The sequence below is a fragment of the Loxodonta africana genome, chromosome 12 (assembly GCF_030014295.1).
Source record: "Loxodonta africana isolate mLoxAfr1 chromosome 12, mLoxAfr1.hap2, whole genome shotgun sequence".
Lineage (NCBI taxonomy): Eukaryota > Metazoa > Chordata > Mammalia > Proboscidea > Elephantidae > Loxodonta > Loxodonta africana.
The window spans coordinates 99150985-99170716 of NC_087353.1; the positions used below are offsets into that span (position 1 = coordinate 99150985).

At 44.2% G+C, this 19732-nt stretch overlaps 1 protein-coding gene and 1 long non-coding RNA gene across 6 annotated transcripts in view; one reads left to right on the top strand and one right to left on the bottom strand.

The window, feature by feature from the left end:
* The window catches only part of PSPH (phosphoserine phosphatase), a 29887-nt gene extending 16189 nt beyond the window's left edge, over nt 1–13698 (bottom strand). For 2 of the 4 annotated variants that reach the window (XR_010323716.1, XM_023555977.2), the window contains exons 1-4: nt 13476–13698; nt 8786–8914; nt 3188–3435; nt 391–549 (exon numbers count right to left, since the gene is read on the bottom strand). Coding sequence is in view for 3 of the 4 variants with exons in the window: in XM_023555977.2 (XP_023411745.1) it covers nt 391–549; nt 3188–3333 (305 nt within the window). In the remaining variant the exon portion in view is untranslated. The remainder of the gene's footprint in view (nt 1–390; nt 550–3187; nt 3436–8785; nt 8915–13475) is intronic. The other 2 variants (XM_023555978.2, XM_010596296.3) reach the window with 2 other exon arrangements.
* On the top strand, nt 1177–17313 carry LOC135233017 (uncharacterized). 2 transcript variants are annotated; one of them, XR_010323717.1, is made up of 3 exons: nt 1177–2300; nt 7294–7492; nt 8395–17313. It is a non-coding gene; the product is annotated as an uncharacterized LOC135233017 (long non-coding RNA). The 2 variants fall into 2 exon arrangements; XR_010323718.1 differs by having other exon boundaries at nt 9945–17313.
* The last annotated feature ends 2419 nt before the right edge of the window (nt 17314–19732 follow it).

Sequence of the window (19732 nt, forward strand, 5' to 3'; positions counted from 1 at the left end):
CTGACCCAGACCCTGAGAGACCCTGAGCCAGAACCAGCTTTCCCAGTAAACCACTGAGGCCACACTTTGAACCACAACACAACTGCTGGACACCTGGAGGCCTCCCAGACTGCCTTCTGTGGCTAGTGACTGCCATGATTGCCTGCCAAGCCGAGAGCGTGTTTTACCCATATTTGTTTGCCAAGGCTGTATACCGCATTTCTATCAATGGGGGAATGGATAACGTGCACTACCAAGCTCAGCACTAAACGGTAGAAGAAAAAATCTAGTGCCCACATTTCCTAGCTAGGAACTAAAATCTGGGAACCATGGCTCGGGTCTAGCATTTCATCCAACACAGTCGCTCTATTTTGCAATTCTTTATCATCGGTAAATAAATACCATGCCTACATTTCTGACACAGCGTCCTCAACGCCACAGAATTTGGCCAGCTCGTCAATCCCTTCTTCTCTGATGACCGTGCTGTCGACATCAAAACAGACGGCATCAGCCGAACAGAAAAGGGTCCTCAGCTCTGAGTGGGAGACCATCCTTGGGAGAACCTTCCTCCTACGAGAGAAAAGACACATGTATTCAGAAACAGAAAATGGGCTCCTAAGAAGGTCCAGTTTTGCCTAATACCTCTCATCTCTAATTCTAGATTCCTATCAAAGTCGGGGTCACCCGCATAAGCAGGTATTTAGGGGCTTGTTCCGCCTTCAGCACATATTAGGCACCTTCTAAGTGTCACACTCTGGAGTTACAAAGATGAGTGGGACCCAAACTTTGCCCTCAGGAGCCCAGTATAGTGAAAGTTGTTGTTTTAGTTACCGTCAAGTCGATTTTGATTCATAGCAACCCCATGGGGCAGAGCAGAACTGTCCCGTAGGATGTTCTTAGCTGTAAACTTTACCAGAGCAGATCTCCAGGTCTGTCTCCCATGGAGCGGCTGAGTGGGTTCGAACCGCCAACCGTTGGGCTAGTAGCCAAGCACTGAACTGTTGCACCACCAAGGCACTTTATAGCAAAGGTACCAACTTGTCAGCTATTTGATGTTGAACTGATCTTTAGCTATTTTTCACCGAATAATTACAGCAGTACAGAAAGAGCTGAATCAGAGAGATGCTTAAGATTCTCTGGGCCCAGAGGAAATGTTTAACCTTGACTGTAAAAGATCCCCTGTGTGTGCCAGGAGTGGGCAGAGGCAAAGGTGGTTCAGTGGTAGAATTCTCGCCTTCCATATGGGAGACCTGGGTTCGATTCCCAGCCTGGGCCCTTCATGCACAGCCACCACCCGTCAGTGGAGGCTTGTATGTTGTTCTGATGCTGAACCGGTTTCAGTGGCACTTCCAGACTGAGACGGACTAGAAGGAGAGGCCTTGCTGATCTACTTCCAAAAATCAGCCAGTGAAAACCCTACGGGTCCCAGGGGTCCGATGACTGGCAACGCTGCATTCCCTGTGCACAGGGTCACAGTGAGTCAGGAGCCAGCTGACGGCAGCTAACAGCAAGAGAGGTGGGGTACAGGCCAGAGGCTAGTGACGGTACAGGGCGGAGCACAGGGGAACAAGAACAGGAACAAGGAGGAAGAGTGAGTGGAGGACATGCAGGAAGCTGCCCAACAGCTCAGCCGGTACCGGGCTGCGCAGGAGGGAGGCGGACCGAAAGGGAGCTTTGGGCGGGGCTGAGGGGTGTGGGGTGTAGCTTCTAGGTAATGAGAAAAGTTGAAATGCTCTAAGTCTGGGAAAAGAAGTCAGAGGCAAACAGAGACTCTTGGAGCTAAAGACCCGGAGGATGAAAGTCACCAGGAGAGAGGGATAACAGAAGAGCGCTGAGGACAAAGCCCGGGGCTCGTCACCTTTTAGGCGGGGAGCCTGGGAAGGAGCCTGAAAGGAGATGATGTCACAGAGAAACTGGGAGGCACAATGCCACAGCACAGGAGCCCAGGACGGCAGTTTCAAGAGTGTTGTTTTTGTTTTTTCTTTAAAATAAATAAACAAATACATCATTGGACCAGAATTGTGGGGGTGAAAGGAATTCTAAAGGTCTTGGAGACCAGCCTTCCATCAGAGAGACTGAGAAGTCACATCCCAGGCCATGCAGATGACGCAAACCACCTATATTTACAAGAGAAAGCGGCCGGAAATAGACTCAAAGGAGCTGGCTGACTCACTTGGTAAATGAGTTTTACCAAATGCCTTTGGCAAAATGATCCAGTTCAAAGTTGACCTGGAACAAAAAAATCTTTGAAGCCAGGGGTCAGCAAATTATGACCCGAAGGCTGGATCAAGCCCACTCCCAGCTTTTGTGCGGCCCATGAGGTAAGAATGACTTTTCCATTTTTAAATGTATGGAAAAACTCAAAAGAAGAATAATATGGCATGAAACGTGGAAATGAGATGAAATTGAAATTTCAGTGTTCATAAAGTTTTATTGAAACATACCCACACTCACTTATGTATCTATGGCTCCTTGTGTGTTACAACAGTTGGGTAGTGGGATAGAGACCAACCATAGGGTCTGCAAAGCCTAAAATTCTTGCTATCTGGCCCTTCACAGAAAAAAATTGCTGGCCTCTATTTTGAACCCTTGCAAGAGGGTACTCAAAATTAAGAAACATGAGTTTCCTTTGCTCGTTTTTAATTCTCAAAGTCCCAAAGCAAGTAAGGACCAATGGAAGAAGGTTATTACACAATTTCATACTGTACCTGCTGAAATGACTTCCTTTAACCTATAGCTGAAGGGGAATGGCACCATATCACTTCTCTAGCATACATTTGCTGGTCCCTGGGTAGTGCGACTGGCTGCTAACCAAAAGGTTGGTGGTTAGAACCCACCCAGGGGTGCCTTGGAAGAGAGGCCTGGCAGTCTCCTTCCATGAAGTTTAGAGCCAAGAAAACCCCAGGGAGCACAGTTCTACTCTATAACCTATGGGGTTGCCATGAGCCAGAACTGACTCACTAGCAATGAGTTACCATATATTTGCAGAGCCCCTGGGTGGTGCAAAGGGTTAATATGGTCAGTTGCTAACCCAGAGGTTGGAGGTTTGAGTCCATCCAGAGGCACCTTGGAAGAAAGGCCTGGCGATCAACTTCTGAAAAACCAGCCATTGAAAATCCTATGGAACACAGTTCCACTCTGACACACATGGGGGCGCCATGACTCAGAATCAACTCCATGGGAACCTTTTTTTTTTTTTTAACCATACCTTTGCGAGTTGGGACACGTGATGTGTTCCACTGTACTGTGTAACAGAATAAATTTTTCTAAAATGCCCACAACTTTGGGGATACGCTTTGCAGTCTGGACCTCCAGTCTCACAGGTGTTTCTCTGTCAGTTTCAACACAACACATACATTATCACTGCTTATTGAAGCTTTTGGCTTCAGCTTTTCAGGTACACAGAGAATTCTCAGGGCCTGAGAAATTCTTGGAGAATAATGTCTTCGAGAACCACTGAAAAGTGGGAAGAGAGAGTAAATCAATGGATCCGATGAGATGACAGAATTTTAAACTGTGCACTAACATCATCAACCTAAGTGTGAATGAAGTTCCCATTCAACAGAAAATGATCACAGATGCATGAATACCAAACACAGAGGCTACTGCTTATCTCTAACCTGCTGATTGCCCCAAGGCCATGTTCTTGTTCAAGGTGACCCTTCAACTCAGGGGACTGATTTTCCTAGGTTCACACACTGTCCCCTCTTTGAGACTAGCTCCTTCACTGCTTTGCCCTTTTCTGCTCTCTTAATGTTGCAGTGTCCACAGTCCATCCTGGGCTTCTGTATCCACACTCCCTGGGTGAATGTACCCAGGCTCATGGCTTTAAATAGCATCTCAACGATCAGTTGCTGCCAAGTCGATTCTGACTCACAGTGACCCCATGTGTGTCACAGTAGAACTGTGTTCCATGAGGTTTTCAATGGCTGATTTTTCAAAAGTAATTCACCAGCCCTTTCTTCTGAGATACCTCTGGGTGGACTCGAACTTCCAACCTTTCAGTTAGTAGCTGAGCACATTAACCCTTTGCACCACCCCGGGATTGCATCTCTATGACAGTGACTCCCAGATTTATGCCCGCAGCCCAGTCCTCTCTCCCAAACCCAAATTTCCACTGCATACCTGACCTCCACCTACACATCCGATAACCATCCCAAATTTAACATGTTCGAGACCCAATTCCTGGTCTACCCCACCCCCCAAAAAAATGCCCTTCTTGCAGCCTTCGCTCTCTCACTTGATGGCAACTCCATTCTTCAGTCACCCTTCATTTCTCTCTTTCTCTCACACTCTACATCCAATTTTTCAGAAAATGCTGTTGCTTCTACCTTTAAAATCTAACCAAAATCTGACCACTTCTCAGCACATCCACCACTGTCGCTCTAGCCTGTCACCAATGTTTCTTGCCAAGATTGCAACAATAGCCTCCGGACAAGTCTCATTGCTTCTATGTTTGCCCACTCCACCCCTGACCCCACCCCAGTGTTTGTCTTCCTCAACATAATAACTAGGGTAGCCATTTTAAACTGTAAGTTAGATCATGTCATTCCTCTGGCTCAAAATGTTCAATGGCTCCTTGTTTTACTAAAAGACAAAGTTCTTACAATTATCCACAAGGTCTGTCCCCACCCCTGAGCACCACCACCTCGACCCCATCCCATCTCTGACCTCGTTTCCTACTCCTCTCCCCCCTACTCACTCTGCCCCGGCCTCACTGGTCCTCTTGCTGTTCTAGGAATCCCCAGGCAGGCTCCCCACTTGGGACCTTTCCTCTCACTGTGCCCTCAGCTCATAATATTCTTCACCTGGATATCTGCTTGGCCAGCTCCCTCATCTCCGAGAGTTTGCCAAATACGCCCTTCTTCATGATCCAACTCTGATCACTTTGTTCATCACTGCAAACTGCTCTCCCTACCCCTGCCCCCAACACAACTGATCCCTCTCATCCTGCCCTGTTTCCTTTCTTCTAACATATGTCTGTTGTTGTTAGCTGCCATTAAGTTGGTCTCTGACTCATGGGAACCCCACACACAATGGGATCAGACCACTGTGATCCATAGGGTTTCACTGGCTGATTTTCAGAAATAGATTGTCAGGTCTTTCCTCCTACTCCATCTTGGTCTGGAAGCTCTACTGAAACCTGTTCAGCATCATAGCAGCACAATCAACTGTTGACAGATGGGCGGTAGCCATGGTTGCTGTACATTGGCCAGGAATCGAACTCAGATCTCGTGCATGGAAGGCAAGAATACTACCACTGAACCTCCACTGCCTCCTCTGTCTATTACTTATTGCCTATTTGTCCCTAAAACTAAAACTAAACCCATTGCTGTCAAGTTGATTCCAACACATAGAGACCCTATAGGACAGAGTAGAACTGCCCCATAGGGTTTCCAAGGAGCAGGTGGTGGGTTGGAACTGCCAACTTTTTGGTTAGCGGCTAAACGCTTAAACTCTGTGCCACCAGGGCTCCTTTATATCCCCAGCAGGATATAAATTTCATGAGTAGGGACCTTTATCTGCTTTATTCACTGCTGAATCCTTAGGGCTAAAAACAGTACCTGGCACATAGTAGGTGTTCAGTAGTATTTGATGAATTAAATAGAGCAAAACTCAAATGGCATCTTCATTATAACATCTCTGATTTCCCTCAGCTGGAAGTAACCTCTCCCCAGAACTTCTGTACTACTTAAGGTAAACCTGTTTTTAATACGTGGAATTCACAATATTCCAACTTATAATAAACTTATTATGTATATGTCATCTCTGCTCCTAGATTTCAAGCTCTTTGATACTAAACAAAATTTCCAAATCACGTATTTTGAGTAGATCCTCAATTAATTTCTGAGGGTTGAGTGACTACACAAAATGACACCCTTGTGAAGAGTGTAGTTAGCTATCTGTAACTATCTATTTTTAAACGTTTTATTGTGGAAAATTTCAAATACATACTAAAACAGAGAAAATGAATTATACGAGCCCCAGTAGCCTTCACCCTGTTTAAACAGTCACGGCTAATCTTGCTTCGTCAACAGCCCCACACACTGCCTCCTACTCTCATTGTCTTGAAGCAAATCCTCAGCATCCCATCCTTTTCGACAACCGTCCCGTAAAATGCTCTGCCTCCTCGTTCTCTTCTGGCTCTCTTTGTTTTCGTTATCTCCACCAGAAGACGGGGACTCACAGTTAATGCAGGTTCAAAATGATCATGGTTATAGAAAAAGAACCTGCTGAGTAAGTTCAGTTGATTCAAACTGTGTACATTAGAATTTCACACAAAGAAAAATCGTTGCTAGAGAATGGACTCTGTATCCTTCCCATCTGGCTCTTGGTGGGAGGGAGAGGGAAGGGCTTGGCCGGAAGAGAGCCTGGTGGAAGGGTCTAGACTCAGACACAGCAGAACCAGGCCCAGCCGGACCACTGAGCAGAACTCTTACCAGGCCAGCACCCAGCTGCTGCTTCTTGGGGAAACAAAGAAGCCACTCCTGACAACCCCTGTGTGATAGTTAAGGTTGTGGGTTGTCTTAGTTATCTAGTGCTGCTATAACAGAAATACCACAAGTGGATGGCTTTAACAGACATTTATTCTCTCACAGTCTAGTAGAAGTTCAAATTCAGGGTGCCAGCTCTAGGGGAAGGCTTTCTCTGTCATTCTGAGGGGAGGTCCTTGTCATCAATCTTCCCCTGGTTAAGGAGCTTCTCGGCACAGGAACCCCAGGTCCAAATGACACACTCTGGTCCCAGCACCGCTTTCTTGGTGGTATGAGGTCCCCCTGTCTCTCTGCTTGCTTCTGTCATTTATATCTCAAAATAGATTGGCTTAAGACAGAAACTAATCTTGTAGACTGAGTCCTGCCTTATTAACATAACTGCCCCTAATCCCGTCTCATTAACATCATAGAGATAGGATTTACAACACATAGGAAAATCACATCAGATGACAAAATGGTGGACAATCATACAACACTGAGAATCGTGGCCTAGCCAAGTTGACACACATTTTGGGGGGATACAATTCAATCCATGACATGTGTCAGCTGGCTGGGCCATGATTCTGAGTGGTTCGGCAGTTATGTAATGATGTATTTTGGCAGTTATATAAAGCTATAATTTGGCAGTTATGTAATGATGTAGTCATCCTCCATAATGTGATCTGATGTGATCAGCCTATAAGTTGTAATGGGAGTTTCCTCGGGGGTGTGGCCTGCATCTAATATATACATGGATGTTCTGGCAAAGCTCGCTGGCTTGCTCTGGATCCTGCATCCAGATCGTCATCATCTGACCTCTGGTTATTGGAACTTGATCCAGCAGCCTGCCATATTGCCTGCCAATGTTGGGATGTGTCAGCCTCCGCAGCCTGTGAGCCAGCAGCCTGCCATCTTACCTGCCAATCTTGGGTTCATCAGCCCCCGCAGCTACTTGAGTCAGGTGAAGCCTCCAGCCTGATGCCTGGCCCATGGACTTGGGACTTGCTAGCCTCTACAACCACGTGAGCCATTTTCTTGAGGTAAATCTCTCTCTCTCTTTCCATATATATGCATATATAAATGCTTTACAGGTTTTGCTTCTCTAGAGAACCCAACCTAAGACACTCTTATCCCAGCTCCAAAAGTACAGAAGTGGTATTCCCTTTAGGGCCAGCCTTAGGAAGTTTGATTTTGGATAAGGGGAAAAAAATCTCCTGACCAAACAAACTCTCCCAACTTCTCCATCTAAATATCTTGCAGAAGACATCTAAGATCACTTGCACCTTACCCTCCCCTGTATAAGAATAACAACAACAAAAAAAAACCAACTATGTTGGCATCTCCTGCCTGGAGGGGAGATGAGAGGGTGGAGGGGGTTAGAAGCTGGCGAAAAGGACACGAAAAGAGAGAGTAGAGGGAGAGAGAGAGCAGGTTGTCTCATTAGGGGGAGAGTAATTGGGAGTGTGTAGTAAGGTGTATGTGGGTTTTTGTGTGAGAGACTGACTTGATTTGTAAACTTTCACTTAAAGCACCATAAAAATTATTAAAAAAAAAAAAAACACCGATTGCCATCGGGTTGATTCTGACTCACAGGGACCCTATAGGACAGAAGAGAACTGCCCATAGGGTTTCCAAGGAAGCAGCTGGTGGATTTGAACTCCCAACCTTTTGTTTAGCAGCCAAGCTCTTAAACACTGTTCCATCAGGGCCCCAAGAACACATAAAAGCTGATACAAATGATTAATGTGCTTGGCTGCTAACTGAAAGATTAGAGGTTCACATCCACCCTGAGGAACCTTGGGAAAAAAGCTTGGCAATCTACTTCTGAAAAACAGCTACTGAAACCCTATGGAGCATAGTCCTACTCTGATACTCACGAGGTTGCCATTAATTGGAATCAACTTCACAGCAACCGTGTTTGTGTGTGTGTGTTTTTCCAAAGGTCATGGAGATCAAGCAGAGCCAAGAGAACAAGGCTTACTGGGTTAGAAGGAGGTTGCCAGCTTTGGTCATAAACGTGATTTTGTTTCTGACCCCCTGGACACTGATGTCGCTAGTATATAATGGACTCTGGAAGGAGCTCTCTTTTTAGAGCCCGTAGTTGCAGCACGGCCTCCCTGCAGCTAGGGCTAGAGTCCCGGTCAACGCATTTCTAGTACCTTTTATAAGAACATCTATTCCTCGGGGAACCTGAGATTTCCTGCATGCAACATAGGTTAGGGCAGACTGTTGTTTTTATTCGGGTGAAGTGTAAACTGCTAATGAACAGACAAACACAGAACAACCAAATACACGAGAAGCATTAACCACAACAAGAGATAAATGGGACTCACGTTTCTCCAGTGCTGAGTTCCCAGGAGATGAATTCTCTTCCCGCTCTTTCTCGGGATAAAAATGCCGCATAAAGTTCTGACTACAAATGTCTTTACGAAAGACCCTGTGAGAACTGCAAGAGCAAGACCCTAGAAAGAATGAGGAAATGAGCATCAAGGTCCAGACACAGGGCAAGGGACAGGGAGACTGACCGGCTTCACCCTGTCTCCCGGTGAGACCAGTATGAAAAAGGATCAAATGCCAAGTTTCATAACAGCTTCCTGTGGGAAACGTTTTCCTTCTGCCTCCTGTGAGCGCTGTAGAGGAGTAAACACTGTTCTGTGCTTCAGTTCAGATTCAGGAGATCACCTACAACTGATTCAAGTGAAAACAAAAACCAGTTACCATCCAGTCAATTCTGACTCAAGGTGATCCCACGTGTTACAAGTAGCATTGTTTCACAGGGTTTTTTTGGCTCTAACCTTTACAGAAGGAGCCCTGGTAGCACAGTGGCTAAGCTCTTGGCTCCTAACAGAAAGGTCAGTGGTTCGATCTCACCAGCCACTCTGCGGGAGAAAGATGTGACAGTCTGCTTCCGTAAAGAGTATGCATCCTTGGAAACCCTACTCCATCCTATAGGGTCACTATAAGTCGAAATTGACTGGATGGTTTGAAATCTTTACAGAAGCAGTTCACCCGGCCTGTCTTCCGAGGCTTCTCTGGCTGGGTTTGAACTGCCAACCATTCAGTTTGTAGCTGAGCGCTTAACCATTTGCACCACCTGGGGACATCTGGTGAGCAAGATACAAAGGAGAGGGAAGGGGAAAGAGGACCTACTGGGAGAACAAAATGCAAATAAAGAGAAGCAGACTCTACAAACTGGTCCCTGCTGTCTTGAAAACGGGGAGACAAAACCAGCAATTTTGAGTTAGAATTCTCATAATTCAAACTATAAATTAAGAGAAGTGGATAAAGGTGCTAAATCGCAGAGAGAAGGGAAAAACTAAAAAGAAATGGTGAAGAACATAAGGCAAGAAAAAGCCAAGGTCAAAAGGGAAAGAAAGAAATAACGCAGAAGGTTCCTATGTGGTCCTTACTGAATGCAGAGAACTTGGCTCAGTGTAACTCGACTCACACTCTAACCCGAGCACCAAGCACTAACCTAACACTCCTGTGCAGGTGGAAGTGCACAAGACGTACCCCAAGGCCTGGACCCAGGGATGCCAGTCTAGCATGATTTTTCTCCACTCTGCTGAGCATGACGGCTTCTCCAGGGTCTGAACCCTACTCCCCTGACAGGCCCAAGAAGCTACAGCCGAGGGGGGCCTTCACCCAAAGCGGCTGCTCCTAAGAGTGGACCCAGGATGCCAGGTCAGCAAAAACAAGATTTTCAATTTCTTTCTTTAATATAGTTTTCTCTTTCTCCTTTGAAATCATTTACATCTGAAAGAGATTTGTTCTCATTATAAACGCCTACCCCGTTTCTCTTCTTATCTGGAATTCATAAGTCTCTACTTGACTCTTTTTGGTGTTTAAATACAGCACACACCAGTTGCCATTGAGTTAATTCCAACTCGTGGCAAACCCGTAGAACTGTGCGCCATAGGGTTTTCAATGGCTGATTTGACAGCAGTAGATCCCCAGGCCTTTTTTCTGAGGCACCTTTGGATGGACTCAAACCTCGAACCTTTTAGTTAACAACTGAATGTGTTAACTGTTTGCACCACCCAGGGACAAATGTTTAAAATACATGTATTAAATCATTTGAAAATATAACAAACGCCTTCTATTTTGTTCTACCAACATGAAAATGACACAACTATGATCCTCATGACATTGAAATACTTCCTGACGGTTGTAAGAAGAAGAAGAAAAAAAAAGCAATATGGCTTCCATCTTGGGGGTGCACTCTCTCTTGCTTGCTCTCACAGAAGCCAGCCGCCATGTCGTGAGCTGCCCTATGGAGAGGCCCACACGGCAAGGAGCTGAGGGAGGCCTCTGGCCAACAGCCAGTGAGGGACTGGAGCCCTTAGTCCACCAACCTCAAGGAACCGAATCCTACGCCTGAAACTACTGTCCTGAGATACCTTTAAACCTTAAACCAAAAATATCCCCTGAAGTCTTCTTAAAATTAAACAATAGATTAACTTAACTAGTAAAAAATGTCTGCCTTACGCATTACACTCTTTTAAGAACTATCTACATGGAATCAAATTGACAACAGCAACTTGAAAGATTAAATAGGAAGCTTACGGGGCCGTGAGTTTATGTTAATAGGAGAGGAACAGCTCAGAAAGGAGAGAATGGTTGCACAACTCAAAGAATGTGATCAATATCACTGAATTGTACAGGTAGAAACTGTTGAATTGGTATGTTTTGCCGTGTGTATTCTCAACAACAATGGAATAAATAAAATAAAGGCACTGAATCCTGTCAACAATCATGTGAATGAGCTTAGAGGCAGATTTTTTCCCAAACGGTCAGCTGAGGCCATAGCCCTGGCCAACTGCAGCCCCTTAAGAGACCCTACTCCAGAATCACCGTCTAAGCCAGCAGCTCCCAGATTATTTTTTGCTCTCAGATTTTTGACCCATGGTACTATGAGAAAATAAATGTTTGTTTTAAGATGTTAAGTTGTGGGGTCATTTGTTATGCAGCAATGGATATATACAACAAGCTTGAGGTAGGCAAAAACATTTCTAAACCACAGACAAAAAACACAAGTAATAAAAAAAAGATAGGTTGGATTTCATCACAGTTAAAATTTCTGCTCTTCAAAAGATACGATTAAAAAAAAAAGGCAAGCAAAAGATTTGAATACACATTTCAAAAGAGAAGCTATACAAATAAGCTCATAAAAAGAAAGACTAAAATTGAAAAGACTGACAATACCAAGTGTTGGTGAGGACTTGGAACTCATACACTGCTGGTAGGGATGTAAAGTGGTATAACCACTTTGGAAAACAGTTTCATAGAAAGTTAAACACACATTTACCATTAGACCCAGCAATGCCACTCCTGGAGATTTATCCAAGAGAAAGGAAAACGTAGGTCCACAAAAAAGCCTGGTCCGTGAATGTTCAGAGCAGCTTTACTCATGATAGCCCCAAACTAGAAACAACACAAATATCTATCAACAGATGAATGGATAAACAAATTGTGGTCTTACGGTGGAACACTACTGAGCAATTAAAAGGAATGAGTTACTCATACATGCAAAAAACATGGGTACATATAAAAATTCTTATACTGACCAAAAGAAGTCAAACACAGAAGAGCACACACTGTATGACCCCCCTGCATATGAAACTCGGGAAAATGTAAATAAAGCCATAATGACAAAGTCCAGATCAGTGGGGTGGGAGGCAAGAGGCAGTGACTGGAAAAAGGCCCTAGGGAACTTTTAGGGGTGATGGCAATATTCTATTGTGGTGATTACAAGGATGTATACATCTGTCAAGGAGCCCTGGTGGCACAGTGGTTAAGCGCTCCACTGCTAACCAAAATGTAGGCGATTTGAATCCACCAGCTTCTCTGGGGAGAAAGATGTGTGGCAGTCTGCTTCCATAAATATTATAGCCTTGGCCACCCTATAGGGCCGTTCTCCTTTGTCCTATAGAGTCGCTATGAGTTGGAATGGACTCCAGGGCAATGGTTTTGGTTTAAACATCTGTCAAAATGCATCAAAATGTACACTTAAAATTTGTGCATTTTATTGCATGTAAGTTATGCATCAGTAAAACGTTGGCTAAAAGAGTTACAGGGCATGTATGAAAAGTCCTGCCTACTTTGTTTCTCCAATAGGCAGTTACCTTGAGATCTTCCCTGGCAGTTGTATCAACTCTAGAAATCTTGGTATTTATTTTCTTTCCTGATCTTCAACCCAATCCCAGTCAATCAAATATGTAAAGAGTAACTAATAATGTGCAAGTCACATAAAAAGGAAATATAGCAAAGATGTTTAATGAATGAAAGAATTACTTAATTCCCAGCGTGAGGCCGTATCTTTGTAACAATGTATCTGGTACAGTATCGTCGAGTGGATTCCGACTTATAGCCGGCCTACAGTACTGCCCAGTAGGGTTGCCAAGGCTGTACGTTTTTATGGAAGGATCCTTCTTCCGCGGAGCAGCCGGTAGGTTCCAACCTCGGACCTTTTGGTTAATAGTCAAGTAGTTAACCACTGCGCCCCAGGGCTCCTGATCTGGTAAGTAAGAGAGACCCGTGGTCGTAGAGTCGATTCCGACTCCTAGCGATCCTATAGGACAGACGAGAACTGCCCTACAAGGTTTTCAAGGAGCGGATGGTGGGTGTGAACTGCCGACCTTTCGATTAGCAGTCGAACGCTTACCAACTGCACCACCAGGGCTGGGAGCTGGTAAGTACTTCAAACTCTAATTCTGATGGGAAGGAAGAGGACCAGCTCAGACCCTTCAGCTCTCCCTTTGGGGGGTTTTCCGAATCCTATAGTGATGATTGCCCTTTGCAGGATTGCATCATTCATTCATACTGTTCAGTAACAGGGAACCGTGGGATAAGACAAGTGAAACTGGTCAGAAATTAAGAAAAAGGAAGTTGAAATGCCATGAAATCTTTTACCCGTGCAGATTAAGAAAAACCAAGCGTGGGATCGATGAGGCCCCCCGCCCCGGCGGTGGGAGACAGCGGGGTGAGCGAGAAAGCTGGGCGCACGGAGGGACCCGCACATGCCTGGACTCACGCGGGCGCTGCTGCTCCTGCCTGGGCCGCCGCCGCCTGCAGGGCTCGCTCGCCTGTAACTTTCCAGTGGCAGCGGGCCCAGCGCCGGCTCCGACGCTCAGTCCTGGGGGAGGCGACTCGTGCCGAGGGGCAGAGCCTGCAGCAAACAATCGCACGAGATCTGCTGAGGAAGTGGGGTGGCCGCCGCTGCGTTTTGCATGTGCTTTTCTCCACTGGAGACGCCGGGTCCTCTCGGTGCCCAGCCGGGTTGGGAGAGAGACCTTGGCCCCGCCTCCGGGACCGCCCCACGGGGCGGGGCTTCCTGGCCACGCCCCCGCCGCCTGCCGGCTGAAATTTACACGCTGCCTGCCGAGCTACCGGGCAGCTAGACAGCGAGGGCGTCACCTGCAGGGCCCCGGGGACGGACCGACAGACCAGCTCCCCGGCCCCGCCGCCCTGGACCTAAAGGCACCTGAGAGACGCGAGGGGCTTCTGCGCTGATTTTACAATCAACGAAAGCCGACGGGGCCTCTTCTGAAATCCACCTTGGAGGAATTTAGGTTTTGGGGGAACTTCCGAAACTACCCAAAAAACCCACTGCCATGGAGTCGATTTCCCAAACTACTCGCAACTAAAATGTAGAAAGCTATGAATGCAAAATGAGTCTTTGCACCTATTTTGTTCGAGTCATCTTATTTCCTTCTAGGTGACACTTATCCAGTGACTTTATGTTGACTATTAAAAAGAAAAATGAGTGAAAAAAAAAGGGGGGTAATTGTTCCCAAGCATTTACCTTTGGGAGCAGCTGGTTGGAGCTAGGCAGTGAGGACTCACCCTAAGACAAGCCAGAACCTCAGATGATCACAGTCAGACGTCCAGGTTCCTAGTAAACTCATCACCCGGGCCGGGAGGCTGCAATGCTGGGGCAGGACAGTGATCACAGGATCCCTTCCTCTTGCTAAGGAACCCCTCAAAAGCCACATTTTTTAAATCTTGTAACAAGTCCTAAAAGGAGCCCTGGTGGTACAGTGGTTACCCTCTTGGCTTCTAACCAAAAGGTGGGTGGTTGGAACCTACCAGCCTCTGTGCGGTGAGGAAACCGTATGGGGCAGTTCTACTGCTTCACACTGGGTTGCTATGAGTGGGAATGGACTAGATGGTACACAGTAATAACAAACAGTCCCAATGCTCTTTGATTACCTGTGCCTTTGAAGTGCAATAGTCCCGGATTTCCTTAGTACCAGGATGTCTGTAGTTTAACTTCTCTCACTGCAAATGGTTCTAATGAAGGCTGGTGAAGAGGAATTTAGATGTTTTGAAATAAAGAGGTAAAAGATTAAACAATGGGGGGGTGGACAAAACAAGGGGTCTGAAATAACAATCTAGCCAAGAACCTGTATATATTTTATCTTAATTTTGAAATGAATACAATAAACAGGATGTTAAACAGCAAGTCTTTGTATGTATGTGTAAGTAAGTAGCAATGGAGAATCTGTTTCAAGGGGGTGAGGGACTTAGATACAGTGAACGTGAAAAACTAGAAGAGTTAGTTTATGCTATTATTTATATTTCATAGATGTTTAATAAAGAGTTCAAGCTGTATTAAATAGATTTTAGATAAAATGTTTATATGGAATAAAATCTTTCAATTGCTCATGGTCCTCATATCCACCTCACACTAACACCTGTATTAACACCTGTGGGCATGAGACGGCAGTGTTGTAGACTTCATTCAGCTAGAACATGGGTCACATTTACATAATTTTTAAAAATTGTCCAAAACAAGCTAATAGTGGTCACAGATTACATACACATACAACAATCAGGAAGTAATCTTGCCAGACAAAGTATGACTGTGTAAACAGATAATCATAGACCTCATTGTTGTTCTTACAGGAATAAAGCTAAATAGCACCCATGAACCAGATGCAGTACCGTATAATGAAGGTAAAGTTCTCACATTAGCTAGTTATTTTGCTAAGTATTAATCATAACTGGTTAGTAAAAATGTAATACAGGTAATACTAGTATTCCTAAAGGTGTTCTAAAGGTCACATTTTCATAAGCTAACAAGTTTTCTAATGATTAACTATGTTAGATTCGTGTGCTCTGTTTAGAAGAAAAAGTAATGCAGATTGGATAAAGTAGCCTTCTAAAAGACAGCCAACTGAACAATCACTCTAGAAACAATATGGTATTTTTCCAATAACACTGAACACGCGCAGTTTCTGTGATCCAGCACCTCCTCAAGAATGCACGTGGAAGAAACTTTTGCGTGTGAGCACCAGGAGTCACATACAAGAGTGTTCGTGAGAACACTGCATATACCCAAATAATCATCATCAGGAAGCTTAAAGAAGAGAATATCATAGATGATAAATCACAACAGAAATTCAGGACAGCAGTTAACTATGGGGGGAGGACAGGCAAAGAGACCGGGAAGAGACATATGGAGTTCTTCAAAGGTATTGCTGGGAGTGGTGGGAGTGGAAATTGGTAAAATCCCAAGAAAAACAATTTGATAACATCTAATTACTCATTGTATATGCAATCCCACTTCTAAAATGTATCATAAAGCTGTTTTAGCATACATGAGAAATAACATATGTACAAGGTTTATAATACCACAACGTTGGGAACAACTAGATAAATAATGGTGCATTCATTCAATGAATTATGCCACTGCTAAAAATATAAGAAAGCTCTCTATACCAAAATGAAAAGATCTTCAAGATATGTTGGCTAGTGAAGAAAGCAAGTGGCTGAAGAGTATGTATCATGTTACCTCTTTATTAAAAAAAAAAAGGAGAAAATAATAATATATGTTTGTAATATATTTGGTGCAGTGGTTAAGAGCTCGGCTGCTAACCAAAAGGTCAGCAGTTCAACAGTTTGAATCCACCAGGCGCTCCTTGGAAACCCTCTGGGGCAGTTCTACTCTGTCCTATAGGGTCGCTATGAGTCGGAATCGACTCGATGTCAATGGGTTTGGGTTTTTAGGTGTATATGTATATTTGTATTTGCATTAAGTAACTTTGGAAAGATACACAAGACATGAGAGCAGTTATGAGGGTTGGTGAGAACTGGGAGGGTGGCGGAAGAGGGGAATGTTTACCCAGTTATGCTACTTATCTTGCATACAAATAAAAACCAAACAAACCAAACCAAAACAGCATGTACAATATTTAAGATCCATATTATAGGCACACATAGATTGAAGCCTCAGAGCAGAGACAGCAAGTGGTTCATAATGATTCTTTCTGGATGGAGAGGTGGTGAATTTATCCTCTTCTCTTTGTTAAAGCCATCCACTTGTGGTATTTCTGTTACAGCAGCGCTAGATGACTAAGACAAACATGCGATCAGGCAGCATTGACAATTACTGGTGCTTCGAATGCGAAACTTGGAAACAAAGATCGCATGATTGAATTTTGCAAGACCAACAACTTCTTTATTGCAAATAATACCTTTTTTCATCAACATAAACGGCGACTATACATGTGGACCGCACCAGATGGAATACACAGGAATCAACTCAACTACATTGGTGGAAAGACAATGGAGAAGCTCAGAATCATCAGTCAGACTAAGGGCACAGGCTGACTATGGAACAGACCATCAATTTTTCATATGCAAGTTCGAGTTGAAACTGAAGAAAATAAGAACAAGTCCACGAGACCCTAACTATGACCTTGAGCATATCCCACCAGAATTTAGAAACCATCTCAAGAATAGATTTGACTCATTGAACACTAATGACCAAAGACCAGATGAATTGTGCAAGGACATCATACATGAAGAAAGCAAGAGATCATTGAAAAGACAGGAAAGAAAAAAAAAAAGACCAAAATGGATGTCAGAAGAAACTCTGAAGCTTGCTCTTGAACATTGAATAGCTAAAACGAAAGGAAGAAATCATGAAGTAAAAGAATTGGACAGAAGATTTCAAAAGGTGGCTGGAGAAGACAAAGTAAAGTATTATAATGACATGTGCAAAGAGCTGGAGATAGAAAACCAAAAGGGAAGAACACGCTCAGCATTTCTCAAGCTGAAAGAAAGGAAGCAAAAATTCAAGCCTCAAGTTGCAATAGTGAAGGATTTTATGGAGGAAATATTAAATGACGCAGGAAGCACCAAAAAGGTGGAAGGACTACACAGAGACATTATACCAAAAAGAATTAGTCGATGTCCAACCATTTCAGGGGGTAGCATATGATCAGGAACCAACGGGACTGAAGGAAGAAGTCCAAGCTACACTGAAGGCACTGGCAAAAAACAAGGCTCCAGGAATTGGCGAAATGCCAAATGAGATGTTTCAACAAACGGTTGCAGTGCTGGAAGTGCTCACTCATCTGTGCCAAGAAATTTGGAAGACAGCTTTCTGGCCAACTGACTGGCAGAGATCCATATTTACGCCTGTTCTCAAGAAAGGTGATCCAACTGAATATACAAATTATAGAACAATATCATAATATCACATGCAAGTAAAATTTTGCGGAAGATCGTTCAAAAGCGGCTGCAGCAGTGTATCCACCAGGAACTGCTGGAAATACAAGCCGGATTCAGAAGAGGACATGGAACCAGGGATGTTATAGCTAATGTCAGACAGATCCTGGCTGAAAGCAGAGAATACCAGAAAAATGTTTACCTGTGTTTTATTGACTATGCAAAAGCATTCGACTGTGTGGATCATAACAAATTATAGATAACATTGCGAAGAATGGGAATTCCAGAACACTTAGTTGTGCTTATGAAGAATCTGTACACAGATCAGGAGGCAGTCTTTTGAGCAGAACAAGGGAATACTGTGTGGTTTAAAGTCAGGAAAAGTGTGTGTAAGGGTTGTATCCTTTCACCATACCTACTCAACCTGTATGCTGAGCAAAGAACCTGAGAAGCCGGACTATATGAAGAAGAACGGGGCATCAAGATTGGAAGAAGACTCATCAACAGGCTGCAATATGCAGATGACACAACCTTGCTTGCTGAAAGCGAAGAGGACTTGAAGCACTTACTGATGAAGATCAAAGCCCACAGCATTCAGTACGTATGACACCTCAACATAAAACTAAAAAAAAAAAACAAACTTTTTTTTTTTTTTGAAAACAAAAATCCTCACAACTGGACCAATAAGCAACATCATAATAAATGGAGAAAATATTGAAGTTGTCAAGGATTTCATTTTACTTAGATCCATAATCAACGCCTATGGAAGCAGGAGTCAAGAAATCAAAAGACACATTGCATTGGGCAAATCTGCTGCAAAAGACCTCTTTTAAGTGTTGAAATGCAAAGATGTCACCTTGAGGACTAAGGTGCACCTGACCCAAGCCAAGGTGTTTTCAATCGCTTCATATGCATGTGAAAACTGGGCAATGAATAAGGAAAACCGAAGAAGAACTGATGCCTTTAGAATTGTGGTGTTGGCAAAGAATATTGGATATACCCTGGACTGCCAAAAGACCGAACAGATCTGTCTTGGACGAAGTACAACCGGAATGCTCCTTAGAAGCGAGGGTGGCAAGAGTACGTCTCACATACTTTGGACATGTTGTCAGGAAGGATCAGTCCCTGGAGAAAGACATCATACTTGGTAAAGTGGAGAGTCAGTAAAAGAGAGGAAGACCCTCGATGAGATGGATTGACACAGTCGCTACAACAATGGGCTCAAGCATAGCAATGATTGAGAGGATGGCGCAGTGTTTTGTTCTGTTGTACATGGGGTCATTATGAGTGGGAATCAACTCAACGGCACCTAACAATAAGAAGATAGATCTTAAAAAAGCACAATGCTTGGGGAAGACATTCTTTACTAGTTAAGCTAAACTATTGCTTGGTTTTAAGAGGACTTCCGGGAATTTGTGCGTGTGTGTGTGTGTGTGTGTGTGTGTGTGTGCTTTAAGTGAACGTTTGCAGCACAAGTTAGTTTCTCATACAAAAATTTATACACACATTGTTATGTGACCCTAGTTGCTCTCCATATAATGTGACAGCACATTCCTCCTTTCTACCTCGGTGTCCATTCAATCAGCTCCTGTCCCTTTTTACCTTCTCATCTCACCTCCAGACAGGAGCTGCCCGTTTAGTCTCATGTATCTACTTGAGCTAAGAAGCACTGTCTTCATGAGTATCATGTTATGTCTTACAGTCCAGTTTAATCTTTGTTTGAAGAGTTGGCTTCGGGAAAGGTTTCAGTTCTGGGCTAGCAGAAAGTCCGGGGGCCGTGTCTTCTGCGGTCCCTCCAGTCTCAGTCAGACCATTAAATCTGG